This window comes from Paramisgurnus dabryanus, chromosome 20, assembly GCF_030506205.2.
Source record: "Paramisgurnus dabryanus chromosome 20, PD_genome_1.1, whole genome shotgun sequence".
Lineage (NCBI taxonomy): Eukaryota > Metazoa > Chordata > Actinopteri > Cypriniformes > Cobitidae > Paramisgurnus > Paramisgurnus dabryanus.
Genome location: NC_133356.1, coordinates 10399803 through 10412694, shown reverse-complemented (window position 1 = coordinate 10412694; position 12892 = coordinate 10399803). Strand labels below are relative to the sequence as shown.

The 12892-nt window shown below is 37.6% G+C and overlaps 1 protein-coding gene across 4 annotated transcripts in view; it reads right to left on the bottom strand.

Annotated features, from left to right (window-relative positions):
- Nucleotides 1-146: 146 nt before the first annotated feature.
- actn1 (actinin, alpha 1) overlaps nucleotides 147-12892 on the bottom strand; it is a 40754-nt gene continuing 28008 nt past the window's right edge. Inside the window, exons 9-22 of one of the 4 annotated variants that reach the window (XM_065296356.1) lie at nucleotides 8962-9054; nucleotides 8390-8620; nucleotides 8113-8260; nucleotides 7851-8001; nucleotides 7635-7743; nucleotides 7373-7513; nucleotides 5966-6148; nucleotides 5680-5814; nucleotides 5419-5598; nucleotides 5177-5323; nucleotides 3473-3553; nucleotides 3176-3241; nucleotides 1092-1250; nucleotides 147-997 (exon numbers count right to left, since the gene is read on the bottom strand). In XM_065296356.1, coding sequence (XP_065152428.1) covers nucleotides 839-997; nucleotides 1092-1250; nucleotides 3176-3241; nucleotides 3473-3553; nucleotides 5177-5323; nucleotides 5419-5598; nucleotides 5680-5814; nucleotides 5966-6148; nucleotides 7373-7513; nucleotides 7635-7743; nucleotides 7851-8001; nucleotides 8113-8260; nucleotides 8390-8620; nucleotides 8962-9054 — 1983 coding nt within the window. In that variant the 3' untranslated portion in view covers nucleotides 147-838. Of the gene's footprint in view, nucleotides 998-1091; nucleotides 1251-3175; nucleotides 3242-3472; nucleotides 3554-5176; nucleotides 5324-5418; nucleotides 5599-5679; nucleotides 5815-5965; nucleotides 6149-7372; nucleotides 7514-7634; nucleotides 7744-7850; nucleotides 8002-8112; nucleotides 8261-8389; nucleotides 8621-8961; nucleotides 9055-12434; nucleotides 12521-12892 lie in introns of all 4 variants that reach the window. The other 3 variants (XM_065296359.1, XM_065296357.1, XM_065296358.1) reach the window with 3 other exon arrangements.

Below are 12892 nucleotides of genomic sequence, written 5' to 3'. Positions count from 1 at the left end.
AGATACCACATACCTGTCTTATTAATAAAAAAAACCTGGTGTTGTTTTCATTTTTTTTGTATGTTAAAAAATATTTGACACCAATTTACTGTAAAGGTATTACTGTTAGTAAAAAAGACAAGCCATTAAAACACAAACACACACAATTGTGATTGTTTCTTTATTTTAAAATTTCTTACTTTTTTAAAGTTTTTTCATCAGGTGAAGAAAAATACTTTTTCTGTTCAGTATAATAAAATATGTTAACTTTATTCCTTTATGAAGAGGAAAAACAAACAAAATGAAATAAAAAGTAAAAATACAGAAAACATTCCTCCCAGGGAAAGTTTTCAATGTTGTGCCTGGAAGCAGAAAAGGAAAGGTCTGTTCATGAAATCTGAATTGCCTTCATGAACTACAAGCATTTCTAAGAAAAAAAGCTTATCAATCAGAACCATATGGTCATGCTGTTTCACAGGGGTCAGAGGTCAAAGCTCTTTAAATGAATCTTTGTGACTCAAGCACTGACAGTGAGACTTAACCTTTCTGGATTAACAATCCTCAATATAGACAAAACACACTTTATAAACGTGGCTGAAGAAAGCAGGAAGTTGTATATGACAAATAGGAAAGGGCTGGGCTGAATATAAAATGACAAAGTTGAGCATTACTGATGGAAGATGCTCTGATTGGCTGATCTGGGACCTGTTCTGCTTCTCTTCTTGGTGCTAGATCAGCACTAAAGAACCATTTCTATTCTCATTGTGTGCGAGCAATGTTTGTGTATGAATATGCATGTTTTTTATTTTTCTGTGTTTGTATCAGAAGGCAGCTTGATCCCACATTCAAAGGTCATAATTCAGAGGTCACTCTCCCCATACAGGGCGGTGGAGAAGGACATATAGTCGAGAGCTCCCGGGACGGCGTCGGGGCCGGTGTAAGGCGACATGCGGGCGATGCAGTATTCAGCCTGGTCAGGGGGGAGTTCACGCCTCAGCTCGTCTGCCAGAATATAGTTCTATAAAGAGAGGGTTGAGATTCGGTCATATTAATGTAACAATGTAACAAATTTTAACCTAGCAAAAAATATAAATGTCTTTTAGATGTTGTACCTTGTCTCCAGCAAGGACTTTAAATGATGCCATGACCTGATCAGCAGTGTCTGTGTCGGCAGTTTCACGAGACATAAAGTCTATGAAAGCCTGGAATGTGACCACTCCCAGTCTGTTAGGATCCACGATGCTCATAATGCGAGCAAACTCCGCCTCTCCCTATAATCAAATTTAATTAAATAAAAATTAAACAAAATTAATAATAATTCATAGAATATTAAAAAAGTAGTTATATTATATTTAAAAACATTTTAACAAATGAAAAGCTCAGATGCAAAACCCTCTAAGTGCATCTGACAAGGTTTCTTGTAAATGAGCATTTTTTATAAGGCTCTTATGTTTAGGATTTAGTAATTAAACTTTAATGTATGTAATTAGTATTAATGTAATGTAATTAGTATTTATCAGATTTGACACTGTTTCATGGCAAAACCCTCTTAAGTACATGAGAAATCTCTCCTAAAAATGTTCACTGCCCTTTGTAAATAAATGTAAAAGGATCATATTAGGATATATTCGGGAACCTTCTTAACTGGTTAAAAAAAATCTCCTCCACCTTGACGTATACATGCTGCTATTCATCCAACTTTTTATCAGTGCACTTAAGAGGCATTTGCTAAAAAAAATTGCTAAACAAACCATTATTTCTAAATGGCCTGGACGAAAATAAGCAGATTTGAAGTGAAAGTATTTGATTAACATAAAATACATTATGAGACATCATTATCATTATATCTTATTTTGCATATGAGCTCTTCAAATTTAAACAGCATTCAAACATGAATATTTTACAGACGTTCTTACCTAAGTTGTCATAATTTACAAATAGCTAATTTAGAGTATATAACAAAAAATAACTAAAAGAGTTAAGGAAATCCTAGACAATTATTTTTAACTAAATAAAAATCCAAAATCATTTTGTTAGATTATAATCCACAAATATTATAATTCCAATACCAGGGCCAGTGGTTCAAAAGTAATACATCTGGATTTCTGCTATCAGATTAGATCAAAATTTCAAAATTAGTTGTTAAAAAAAAAATGGATCACAAAATTCAATCTAGTTTTTGATCTGGATCAAATCGTCACTTTGTGTTGTTCAGAACTTTTTAGTAAGTAGTACGATTGGGATTTGTTTGATACCAAAATTTAGGATTATTCTGATCCCAGCAGAAGAGTGAATTTTAGGAACAAAAATGTAAAAAAATCTTTACTAAAACTTATAAACCTACAGTTACTCTACAACATTTTTATCATGTAATATTAATAAATTAATTTTTTGTTGAAATGTAGTTCAATTCTAATGATAAAGTATTCAAAGTATAACATTGGGCTACCATTTAAACATTCCAGTCAATTAAGAAAGAAAAAAGTCAATATAAATCCCTCATACAGCAGTCAATAGCAATAAAAAAAACATTTAATTTTAACAAAAGTCATCTTAACGTTTACTGTCATTTGGCACTGTACAGTATATTCATTACAATCACAATCTTCAGAGACCAAACAGTCAAAAATAGTTTTAACAACTGGCATCTCTACAAATGATAATAACTAGATATTTAGCCCTTTATGATGATATTTAGCCCATAAAATGCATGTTCCAATGTGTTTGTGCATAATCTACATTTGTTTGGTTTTTTGGTGGGCCAGAGGAACAGACTGCATGTTGAATTGAAATAGTAACCCATACTGACTAAACTACCTGCTGTTTTTTACATAGCCAATAGTCAACATTGACATGTGATCCCATTTAGAACACTAGTAATCCGGATTTGCTAATCTGAAAAGATGTGTATCTGGATCAGGTTGATCCAATCCAATTTTGCCTTGAAAAACCAGGACAAAAGTGAAATGGTTTACCTGATCCTAAATAGCAAAACATGGGTTTTGAACAACTGGCCCCAGATTACACATATAGATTAAAACGCTCATTCTTACCAGATTACAACTCATAGAATCTAAAACACTCTAGTTACCCAGATTATAACCCATGGAGTAAATAACTCTGTTTATATGGATTACGACACATGAAGATGATCTCATTTTAACCTGATTACAAGATTTTTAACTCTCTGCTTTACCATATTATAACCCATGGAGATGAGGCAGGCTCGGAAGTCTTCTGCATCCATCATGCCTGTTCTCTTCTACGGGAACCCACAAGCGACAAACAGAACCAAGTAGTACGAGAAAGACAAAGAGGAAAAGGATAGGAAAAGCACAGAGGAGTTGTAAGAAGTAAAAGAGTAAGATTTTACAAACAACGTTTGGAAAGAGGGAAAAAGTGAGAGAGAAGGAATAAAGAAAAAGAGAATAGGAAAAAACAAAAGACTGTGGTTAATTCCAGGACTCCCTGACTGGTGTTGGTGTGTGTGTACCTGTGCGTCGTTCCCGATATCGAAGCCCAGACTGATAAGGCAGGCTTTGAATTCCTCAGCGCCCAGCGTGCCAGAGTGATCCTGGGCGTCGGGGTCAGAGGTCAGCAGCGTGGACATGCAGCACACACGTGTGGGGAGGGAGTGGGGAATGTCATGCAGACATGTGGAGGGGTGGAATAGGGTTTTCATCCATGCAGTGACAAAGTGACAAACGAGAAGACAAAAAAGTGCACAACCGTTAGAACAAACTGTGCTGTATTGAGCTGTGAGTGAGGATGAGGGGACGAGTAACTGTCTGTGAGAGCAGATCTGAGCTGCACTGTCTTATTGTGCACTGTTAACTTTGTTGTGTCATTGTGTAACAATGTTAAGACGTCACAATGTTGTCTGTGTGGGTTTAGTGCAACGTTAGGGTTCAGAATGGCAGCCTTTAATAGGAGACATATGCCACAAATGCCACAATTCCAATCTGTTCATAAGTCAATTATACAAAACCACCACTGTGTAAACTCAGGAGACTTGCAAAACTGTTCAAAAGTTTTAGAACAAAAGTAAACTCATCATAACTATGCCATAACACCCTTATATCTACAGGAATTATGTAAGTACTAAATCGTCCAAAATAAATCTGTTAGGGTTCTGTGTGTGTGTGTGTTTGACATGCTCATGACTTTTATTTTGAAGTCGTTTTGTCATTTGTAGTTCCATGTTCATGGTCTTTGTAGTCCCGCCCTAAATGTCTCCAGCTACGTCTTGTTTAATGTTAATATGTTAATATGTTGACACAAATATATTTTTCTCTACAAAAGTTTAAGCATTCCCCTTCACGCATAAAAAATTAAGATTGTGAGAAACATTTCAGCGAAGTGTCTAAAACTTTTGAACAGTACTGTACATTGAAGTTAATGCATTTGGTTGACACTTTTATCCAAAGAGACTTACAGTAAATTCAATATTAGTGGCGGCCGGTGACTTCTCTTCCGCAAATTCAAAATATGTGTTCAGAAAGAGTGTCATGTGTGTTGCTCCTCATGTCAAAATATGTGTTCGATGCGTCATGTGAACCATGTGTGCATCATGCGTCTTGTCAAAATACATGCCTGCTGCACGCCCGTCGAAAGGGTTTATGATAAAAGAGACACAAAATACTCACAAGACACTCACTTAACACTAAACTCTGATTACACATGAGATTAAGCAAGTATTGAGTTTCTTGTTTATCATAAACCCCTTCGAAGCGTCTGCAGCAGGCACGTACTTTGAAATCACACGTGATGCATACAAGTTTACATGACATGCCGAACTCATATTTTGAAATGAAGAGCCACACACATGATGGCGACATACATGTTGTGATGAGCTTCGCATTGTGCGCCCTCGAAAAAAAGTCACCGGCCGCCACTGTTCAATATATACATTTATTTAGCAATATGTGTGTTCCCTAGGATCAAAGCCATGACTTTTGTATTAGCAATGCTAATGCAAGGCGACATAAATTGATCTACAGACTCAAAATGTCATAATCATAACTATATCACATACATGATTAAAACCTTTTAAGGTAAATAATAATGTCATGCAATTATTATTTCCATGATCTATCATCTCAGCTGTACCATCTGTCCTGCGTTTTTCTTTCATTCTTCTGTGTGAAATTTTAACTACACTGCTGTGTTGTATTGGACTGTGTAGTGTGATACTGACTCTGTCGAAGTGGTTGAATGAGGCTCTGAACTCATTCATTTGATCCTGGCTGATGCCTTTGGCATCACGGGTCAGAATCTGGTTCTCGATCTCATTAATGGTCCGAGCAATGGTGGTGAGAAGCTGCTCCCAACCAACGCGGATGTGCTACAGAGACATCAGAAACATACAGATTGTATAGTGTTAGTACTATGCAAGTTATCACATTCTTTGTAGAAGTATTTGAGTTTGTGTCCCAATACCTCCATGGTATAGTTTGTGTGTTTGTTGTCGAAAATAAGTGCTTCCTGTATTTGTTGGTGGTCTCCCTCCAGCTGGTCGATCTTTGGTTTGTAGTTTACGATGCTCTTCTCGTACTGCCGCAGGTGAGTCAGCTGATCCTCCAGGGTGCCGTGCATTTCGATCGAGATCCGGCCGATTTCCTAAACGTGGTGAATACAAACACATTTCTTCCTCGATCTCTGAATGTGTTATAATTTAAGTCAGTAAAGATCATGTCACACCTCCATTTTGGTCTGAATCCAGGGCCCGATGATGTTGGCCTGATTAGCAAACTGTCTACGCAGTCTCTCATTATTCTGCTGACGGGCATGTTCCTCTATCAGGGCCTGATCCCTCTGGGGTACTAACTGCCTCACCTGAAAAAGAAAAAGCAGTGGAGAAGTGAATTAAGCATCTTTATGAAACATCTTACATGTATATAAAACATTTTGTCTGAAAACTCACTGTTGCTTTCTTACATGAAAAAAGTCTTACATGAGGACTTTTAAACTGAAATTGAGTTCAAACCTTTTCCCATTTGGTGTTGATCTCCTGGGGGTCAATAGTGGTGTAAGGGTTGGTGCCAGCCATGTTGACGTGGTATGTCTGTACAATTTTAGCAATTTCATTTTGGATGCCGAGGATGGACAGTCTTTCCTTATCCGCCTCAGGCAGCGTGGCTTTAAACTGCTCGTGGGCCGTGCTGAGACCCTTTATTCACACAAACGAAAAAAAAGTTTGCACATTTCCATCTTTCACTTCTAAACTTTCAAAAGAACACCTTGTCACACTTTGCATGAGCTTTAAAGATGGCAGGTGGATGAACTAGTTTCAATTCAAATCAAATTTAATGTTATGGTGCTTTTCACCATTTTTGCATTGTTGCACAGCAGCTATACCGTTTATATTAGTACAGGTAAATAAGAGATAAATGCATAACCCCTTTCACACAGCGGGTTGATCCGAAAAATTGGCATTTAATAGCCAGCGTGAGTGCTTTCTGTGTGAATACAAACAGTGTGTAGTGAGGATGCACATATCATCGCAATGACACAGTTATCGGCTAACTTATTGACCAGGGGTATTCTTACTTTCTTTATTCATTCTTTACGCAATTCCATTATCTATGGCTATATTCATGGTGGGATGCTGATCAAAAAAAAAATACACACAAGAATTTTCCAAGAGAGAGAAATTACAGATCATAAGTCAATTTAAACCCATACAGCAAAAAATTATTTTCTTTGGCCAAAAATATATTTTACATTTAAATAAATACATTTTGTGGAAAGTAAAGCTTAATTTTACCCTTCACATATCAATATAGATTTCAAAATGTATTTTAGGGGCAACAAATACAATTCTAATTTTACAACCCATATGGCAAAAAATATATATTTCCTGGCCAAAATATGAAAATGTATAGGCTAAAATATGTATAAAAATTACAATTTTATAAAGTATATTTTTGATGTTGAAAATATATTTATTTTTAACCTTTTCAAACCTGTTATGCCACGTAAATATAAATGCTTTAAAATATTAGAAAAAATAAAAAATATATAGGTGAACAATAAATTTTTGTAAACATATTTCAAAATATATTGAAAAATATTGTGTTGCCGTATGCGGAAAAATTGCACAATTAATGCACAATTAGAATAACATTACATGTACGTGTCTATACACTATACAGATGAATAGGTGTATGAACCAAAATCAAATGTGCGAATGAACCAAAATCAAAGAGTCCTGGAACAAGTCCTAGGACACCACATCATTGTATTTTACAGAAATCTCTGTCTGAAAAGGGAATGGAATGATAAACGATTCGATGGATTGAGAAAATAAGTAATGTATGCATAGACAAATGATTCACCGTATGAATAATTAAGTGAATAAATGAATGAATGAGGATTGATGAATGTGCAATACCTGTATCTCCTCAATTGTGTGAACAATAAAAGTGTCCTGCAGGTCTTCCATGGCTCCCTCCATCCAGTTGTTAAAGGGCGCCGCCCTTTTGGCAAACTCCAGGTACAGCTGATCAATTGTTTCCAGCAGTTTCTCAGTCCTCTGAAAAAAGAGACAGATAGCTAATGGGCAGTTGGGCACCAGCAACCAAATCACAACACTTCCTGCAGCTGAGCAGCCATGTTTTTGTTTGTCGACGAGGTGTGGTTTAAAAACGTTTTACCTGCAAGGACTCGCTGCGTTTCTGAGTCAAAACTCCCAATAAATCCCACTGATCACAGATCCGTTGACAGCGCGCATTTACACTGGGAGAGTCATAGTACTCCAACTCACTACACACACACACAGAGAGGGAGAGAGAAAGTAAAAAAAGAGAAAAGTGCCTCATGATGCATTTGTATATAACATATATACATATATATTTGCTGTGTTTACTGACTTGAGCTCCTGTGCGATGGCAGCGATCTGCTCCACTCTGTCCTGATGAGCCGCGAGATCGCTCTCAAATGCTTCATGCTTTTTCAGCAGAGCTTTGATCTCAGACAAGGTTGCCGTCTCAAAATCTTTCTGCTGCAACATCTCCTCCTTGCCTACAGGGGGCAGCAACGATTAGGCACATTAGGGTCTAGTGCCAAAGATAATAATGTGTTTATGTTTGTGCTGGTTGGTTGATGTATTCTGTGGCTTGTGTGTAAAGATACCATCAGTCCAGGCCTCATGGATGGCAGCTTTCTGGCGAAATTTCTCTGCGAGATGGTCAAGTCTCTCAAGTCTGCGTATCTCATTTAGTAGCCATTCTTCATAACCTTTTTCTGCTCCCTCCAAACCCCCCCAAGCATTGGAGATGTCCTATAAACATAGATGATTACAGACCAAAGTTACAAATCCAATTAAAACTTCAAAACAGTCTGATGTACTGTATCAGGCCTTGTGTGCAGGCAAACCACAGTGGATACCGGGTGGGTGTTGGTTGCTCACCGAAACCATCTTTCCCTCTGAGGGCATGAATGCAGGCCGATTGCTGAGGCGTAGTTTGGTTTGAAGTGTGTTAAAGTTGATCTCCAGCTGACATTTCTCTTGAACTTTTGGGGGTTTGTGAAGACGGCGATAGTCCCGGAAATCTTCCAATTTCTGCTGCATGGCCTGCATGGTGTTCTCAGGAGCCCGGTTCTCCAGCCACGGGATGGTTCTGCGAATCCACTCCAAGAGCTGAAGAGAGCAGGTGAGACAGACGGAAACAATGGAAGGATTGGGAAAAATTGGGAAAATACAAAATGAGAAACATACATTTAAGGTAAACAGGTAAAAAAAAAAAAGAGAGCGATAATTAGATTGCGTTGCAAACTGATGTTTTCATAATTATGAATTAGTTCCTAAACCTTTTATATATTTTTTTCGTGACTCCTTTAGTCATTCCTGAATATTTTAAGGTTTTCTGCAGTGTTTATTAAATAATCAAACTGAGCACAAAGTCAGACAAAGGGAGAGGAGAAATGAACAGAAATAATGAACAGGAGTGATCAGGAGAGGACATGAATAAATGTGCTCACATCACTGGCTAGTTTCTCATAGTCCTCCATCAGCTGCTCGTTTTCTTGATTGACAGCCAACACTTTGCAGATCCGATTGGCTGCTGTCTCGGCCTGAGGGGGAAAGGACAGAGTGAATCTGCATCTGTTTCTGGGGAAACCGCATCAGAGATGAGATGTTGATGTCTCTTAAGCTACCAAACAGACGCTACTGTGCATATCATATAACCCTGCATTTATTATATTTATATGTATTTTTGGATAAGAATAAATGGATAGGAAGTGATTTGCAAGTCTAAAAGCCAGAAAGGAAGAGGGTAAAGCAATGATAAGCTCAATGGAGCAATGCCAGTGACAGACAGTTCCGATGGAACTTTATGTACTGTATTTCGTCTATGTAAAGTAAAGAAAAAACTTTGGGCCATCCCTAACTGTTGCTTATGTAATACCGATCAAAACGGTTTTCATGTATGTAATCTAATTATGAGATGTGGAGTATCAAAGTTTTACTATAATTTCAATCTTTCACATGACCTTATTAATTCAATATTTAACATATCAAGCTTATATTTCCACAGAATGTTCTTAACATTGTGTAGGATGATTTAAAAATGAGTAAATTAAATGTAAAAAAATTACTTTAGCTGGGTTTTCAGCCAGGGTCCCATAATTTATATGAAAATATCTACGGTTATGTTTTTTGTTTACATAGAATTGCTGTATTTGCTTTACTGTTGTAAAATCTATGTAAATATGAACTTTACACATTCCTTATGTATTCAGTATGTTAAATAATAAAAAAGATAATTTACAGGCTTAAAATTTTTATTAACTTTTAAAACGCCTATATTGGTATACGTTCTGTGTTGCACTATACTTATGGCTATTAAGAATTTCAAAAAATAAATGAAATTAAACTTCGAAAAAATACTAAAGAAATAAATACGAATATGTCATCTGCATTCACCTACTTAAACACCAAAGGAATGTAAAGCTGCATGCACACAACCACTAACTAGCAACAGCAGAGCGACGCAATCTTGTTTATTTCAATGGAGGCTTGGCGACTTACAGCAACACGAGCGACAGTGACCATTGGCGACAAAAATTGGACATCCAGCTCCGCGACAAAACTGAGTAAAGTTCAAATTTATGGAAATGATGAGTGACTTTCGGGAGGAACTACCAATGAGCAGCTTCATCTTTCATCAGCTACAGAGAGGACGTTAGGGGCCGATCACACCAAACGCATTTATGGCAGTTGCAGGCGCCTTTTTTAAATGATTCTCTATGGGCAGTGAGCGTTATGCGTGCTGTTTATGCACACCGAACGGCTTGAGTTTTTTGCCGCCGGCCGCAGCAGCGCTTTTGAAGGAGCGCTGGGAGCGGAAAAGCTAAGGTAATCTACTAGTTATTTATTTTGCTTGTTATCACAGTGGTTTTCAAACTGGGGGCCGCGAGATGGCTCCCCAGTTTTATGACATTTTATAAAATACATTCATTTATCATGAATTCTGTGTAATTAAACCTAAAAAATAATAAGCCAACTAATCAACAGCACTACTAGGTATAATTTTATATGTTTTGTTTAACTAAAATATTACATTTTAAAACTGTTTTTGTCCTAAATTTTCTTTCGGGGGGCCGCGAAAAAATGCACTGTACACAAGGGGGGCCGCACGCTGAAAAAGTTTGGGAACCACTGTGTTATCAGAAACAAACTACTCTAAAAGGACTTGTTATTGATTCTTTGTGGAAGTTTACCAGAAGTTACGTTTGTTCCTAGAAAGTCGTTTGTTTATGCTGTTACTGCTGAAACTGTCTATAGTTGTTACTAGGACACCAGAATTAGGAATTTCGTCCAAACGACCTTATTGAATAAGACGGGTGACACCAAAGTCATTTTAAAGCTGCAGTGTGTAGATTTTAGCGGCATCTAGCAGTGAGATTGTGAACTGCAACCAACGGCTCAGGACAAACATGTTGTTGTCCAAGACAAAATAACGTAGTGATAAAACGCGCTCTGTACAGCAGTTTGTCCATTTACGTTGTTACTGCTGACACTGTCTATATTTGTTACTAGGACACCAGCATTAGGAATTGCCTCCAAACGACTTTATTGAAAAAGACGGGTGACACCAAAGTCATTTTAAAGCTGCAGTGTGTAGATTTTAGCGTCATCTAACAGTGAGATTGTGAACTGCAACCAACAGCTCAGGACAAACATGTTGTTGTCTAAGACAAAATAATGTAGTGATAAAACGCGGTCTGTACAGCAGTTTGTCCATTTACGTTGTTACTGCTGACACTGTCTATATTTGTTACTAGGACACCAGCATTAGGAATTGCCTCCAAACGACTTTATTGAAAAAGACGGGTGACACCAAAGTCATTTTAAAGCTGCAGTGTGTAGATTTTAGCAGCATCTAGCAGTGAGATTGTGAACTGCAGCCAACGGCTCAGAACACACATGTTGTTGTCTAAGACAAAATACAGTAGTGATAAAACGCGCTCTGTACAGCAGTTTGTTCATTTAGGGCTACTGTAGAAACATGGCGGCCTAAAATGGCGACTTCCATGTAAGGGGACCCGCGGTGTTTGTAGATAAAAATGGCTCATTCCAAAGTATTAAACATATAACAGTTCATTATGTAAGGTCTTTATACACCACTGATAACACAGTTATGTATATTTGATAGTTTTATAGTTTTGTATATTATAGTTACACACTGCACCTTTAAGGAAGTTGCGTTACTGCGCACAGATCCAGGTCTAGTTACAGCAAGATCTGTTATATACTGCATGCTCAAAGTCTCTCCGCCAGAGGATATCATTCTATAACGGCTGACAATTGGCTCTCTTTACTGTAAGGCGAGACTAGAGAGGTCATATTGACCGTTTTTTTGGTGTGCCCGCAGCTTTACTGTTGCAACACAAAAGTAGTTAATTTGACTTAGTTTAATTTATTGTGTGCAATAAATAAAATTAAGCAACCCTGAAGTGTTTCTTCTAATGTATTTCAGATGCGAAACATAGTATTGTGCTTCAAAGATGCCAAAACCTTACACAGACTCTATTATCTTTGCGAATGTGTGTGTGACAGAATGCAGTGACGGCTGAGTTTATAGTAATACCACACACTCAAGTTAATGCACCCATATAAGAGCAGCAAGATCTGAGTGTGCAGAGATTTATATTAAAACATAAACAGAACACCCTGTAGAAAAGTTTACAGGGAGATGTTAGTCATTGGCTCAGAAACACTCACACAGAGCTGAGGAAACCCAGCTGGATGTGATGATTCAGCACTGTCAGTGAGAAGCACGCACACACACTGAATTCAAATCCATTCATCTGTCTGAACTTACAGTACTCACACAAACACTGATTTCAAAATTATAAGCCTTTCAAACAGGTAATTTTGTTATGAGATATGAATGAAAACATTTGATTGGCTGACCAAGTTGGGAAATGGAAGTTCAGCCTGCGCTCACCTTCTGTTTGCCTGAGAAAGCGTGGTAGTAACATGACACGTATGTCATGACGGCCTTTTCGTCGGGACGTAACGTACTAACAATATCTGTCCAGGGAAAGAGGGAGCAGGAAAAGGGAGAAGGTGGAAAGGAAGGGAGAGAAGAAAGCACAGAGTAAAAGACTGCATAGACACCAAGGTAAATGGGTTCCAAAGAAATGATAAAAGGCACGAAATGTTCTCCAGGCATTTGAGAGCTCTAAAAGTGTTTATTTTTTTGGAGACTGGAGACACGCTCGTGCCTTTATCATAAGACTTATTTTCCTTCATGCACAGGTGGAAAGACTCATGCGACCGTGAGAGGGGCGGAGCTTAGCACTGCAAAGAGTCTGTAAAGAGAGTATACAACATCCAGTAATCACTAAAACTGGTTAAGTTAAAAACCAGTGGGCGGAAACAGAAAGGAGGGTGTAAAAGATC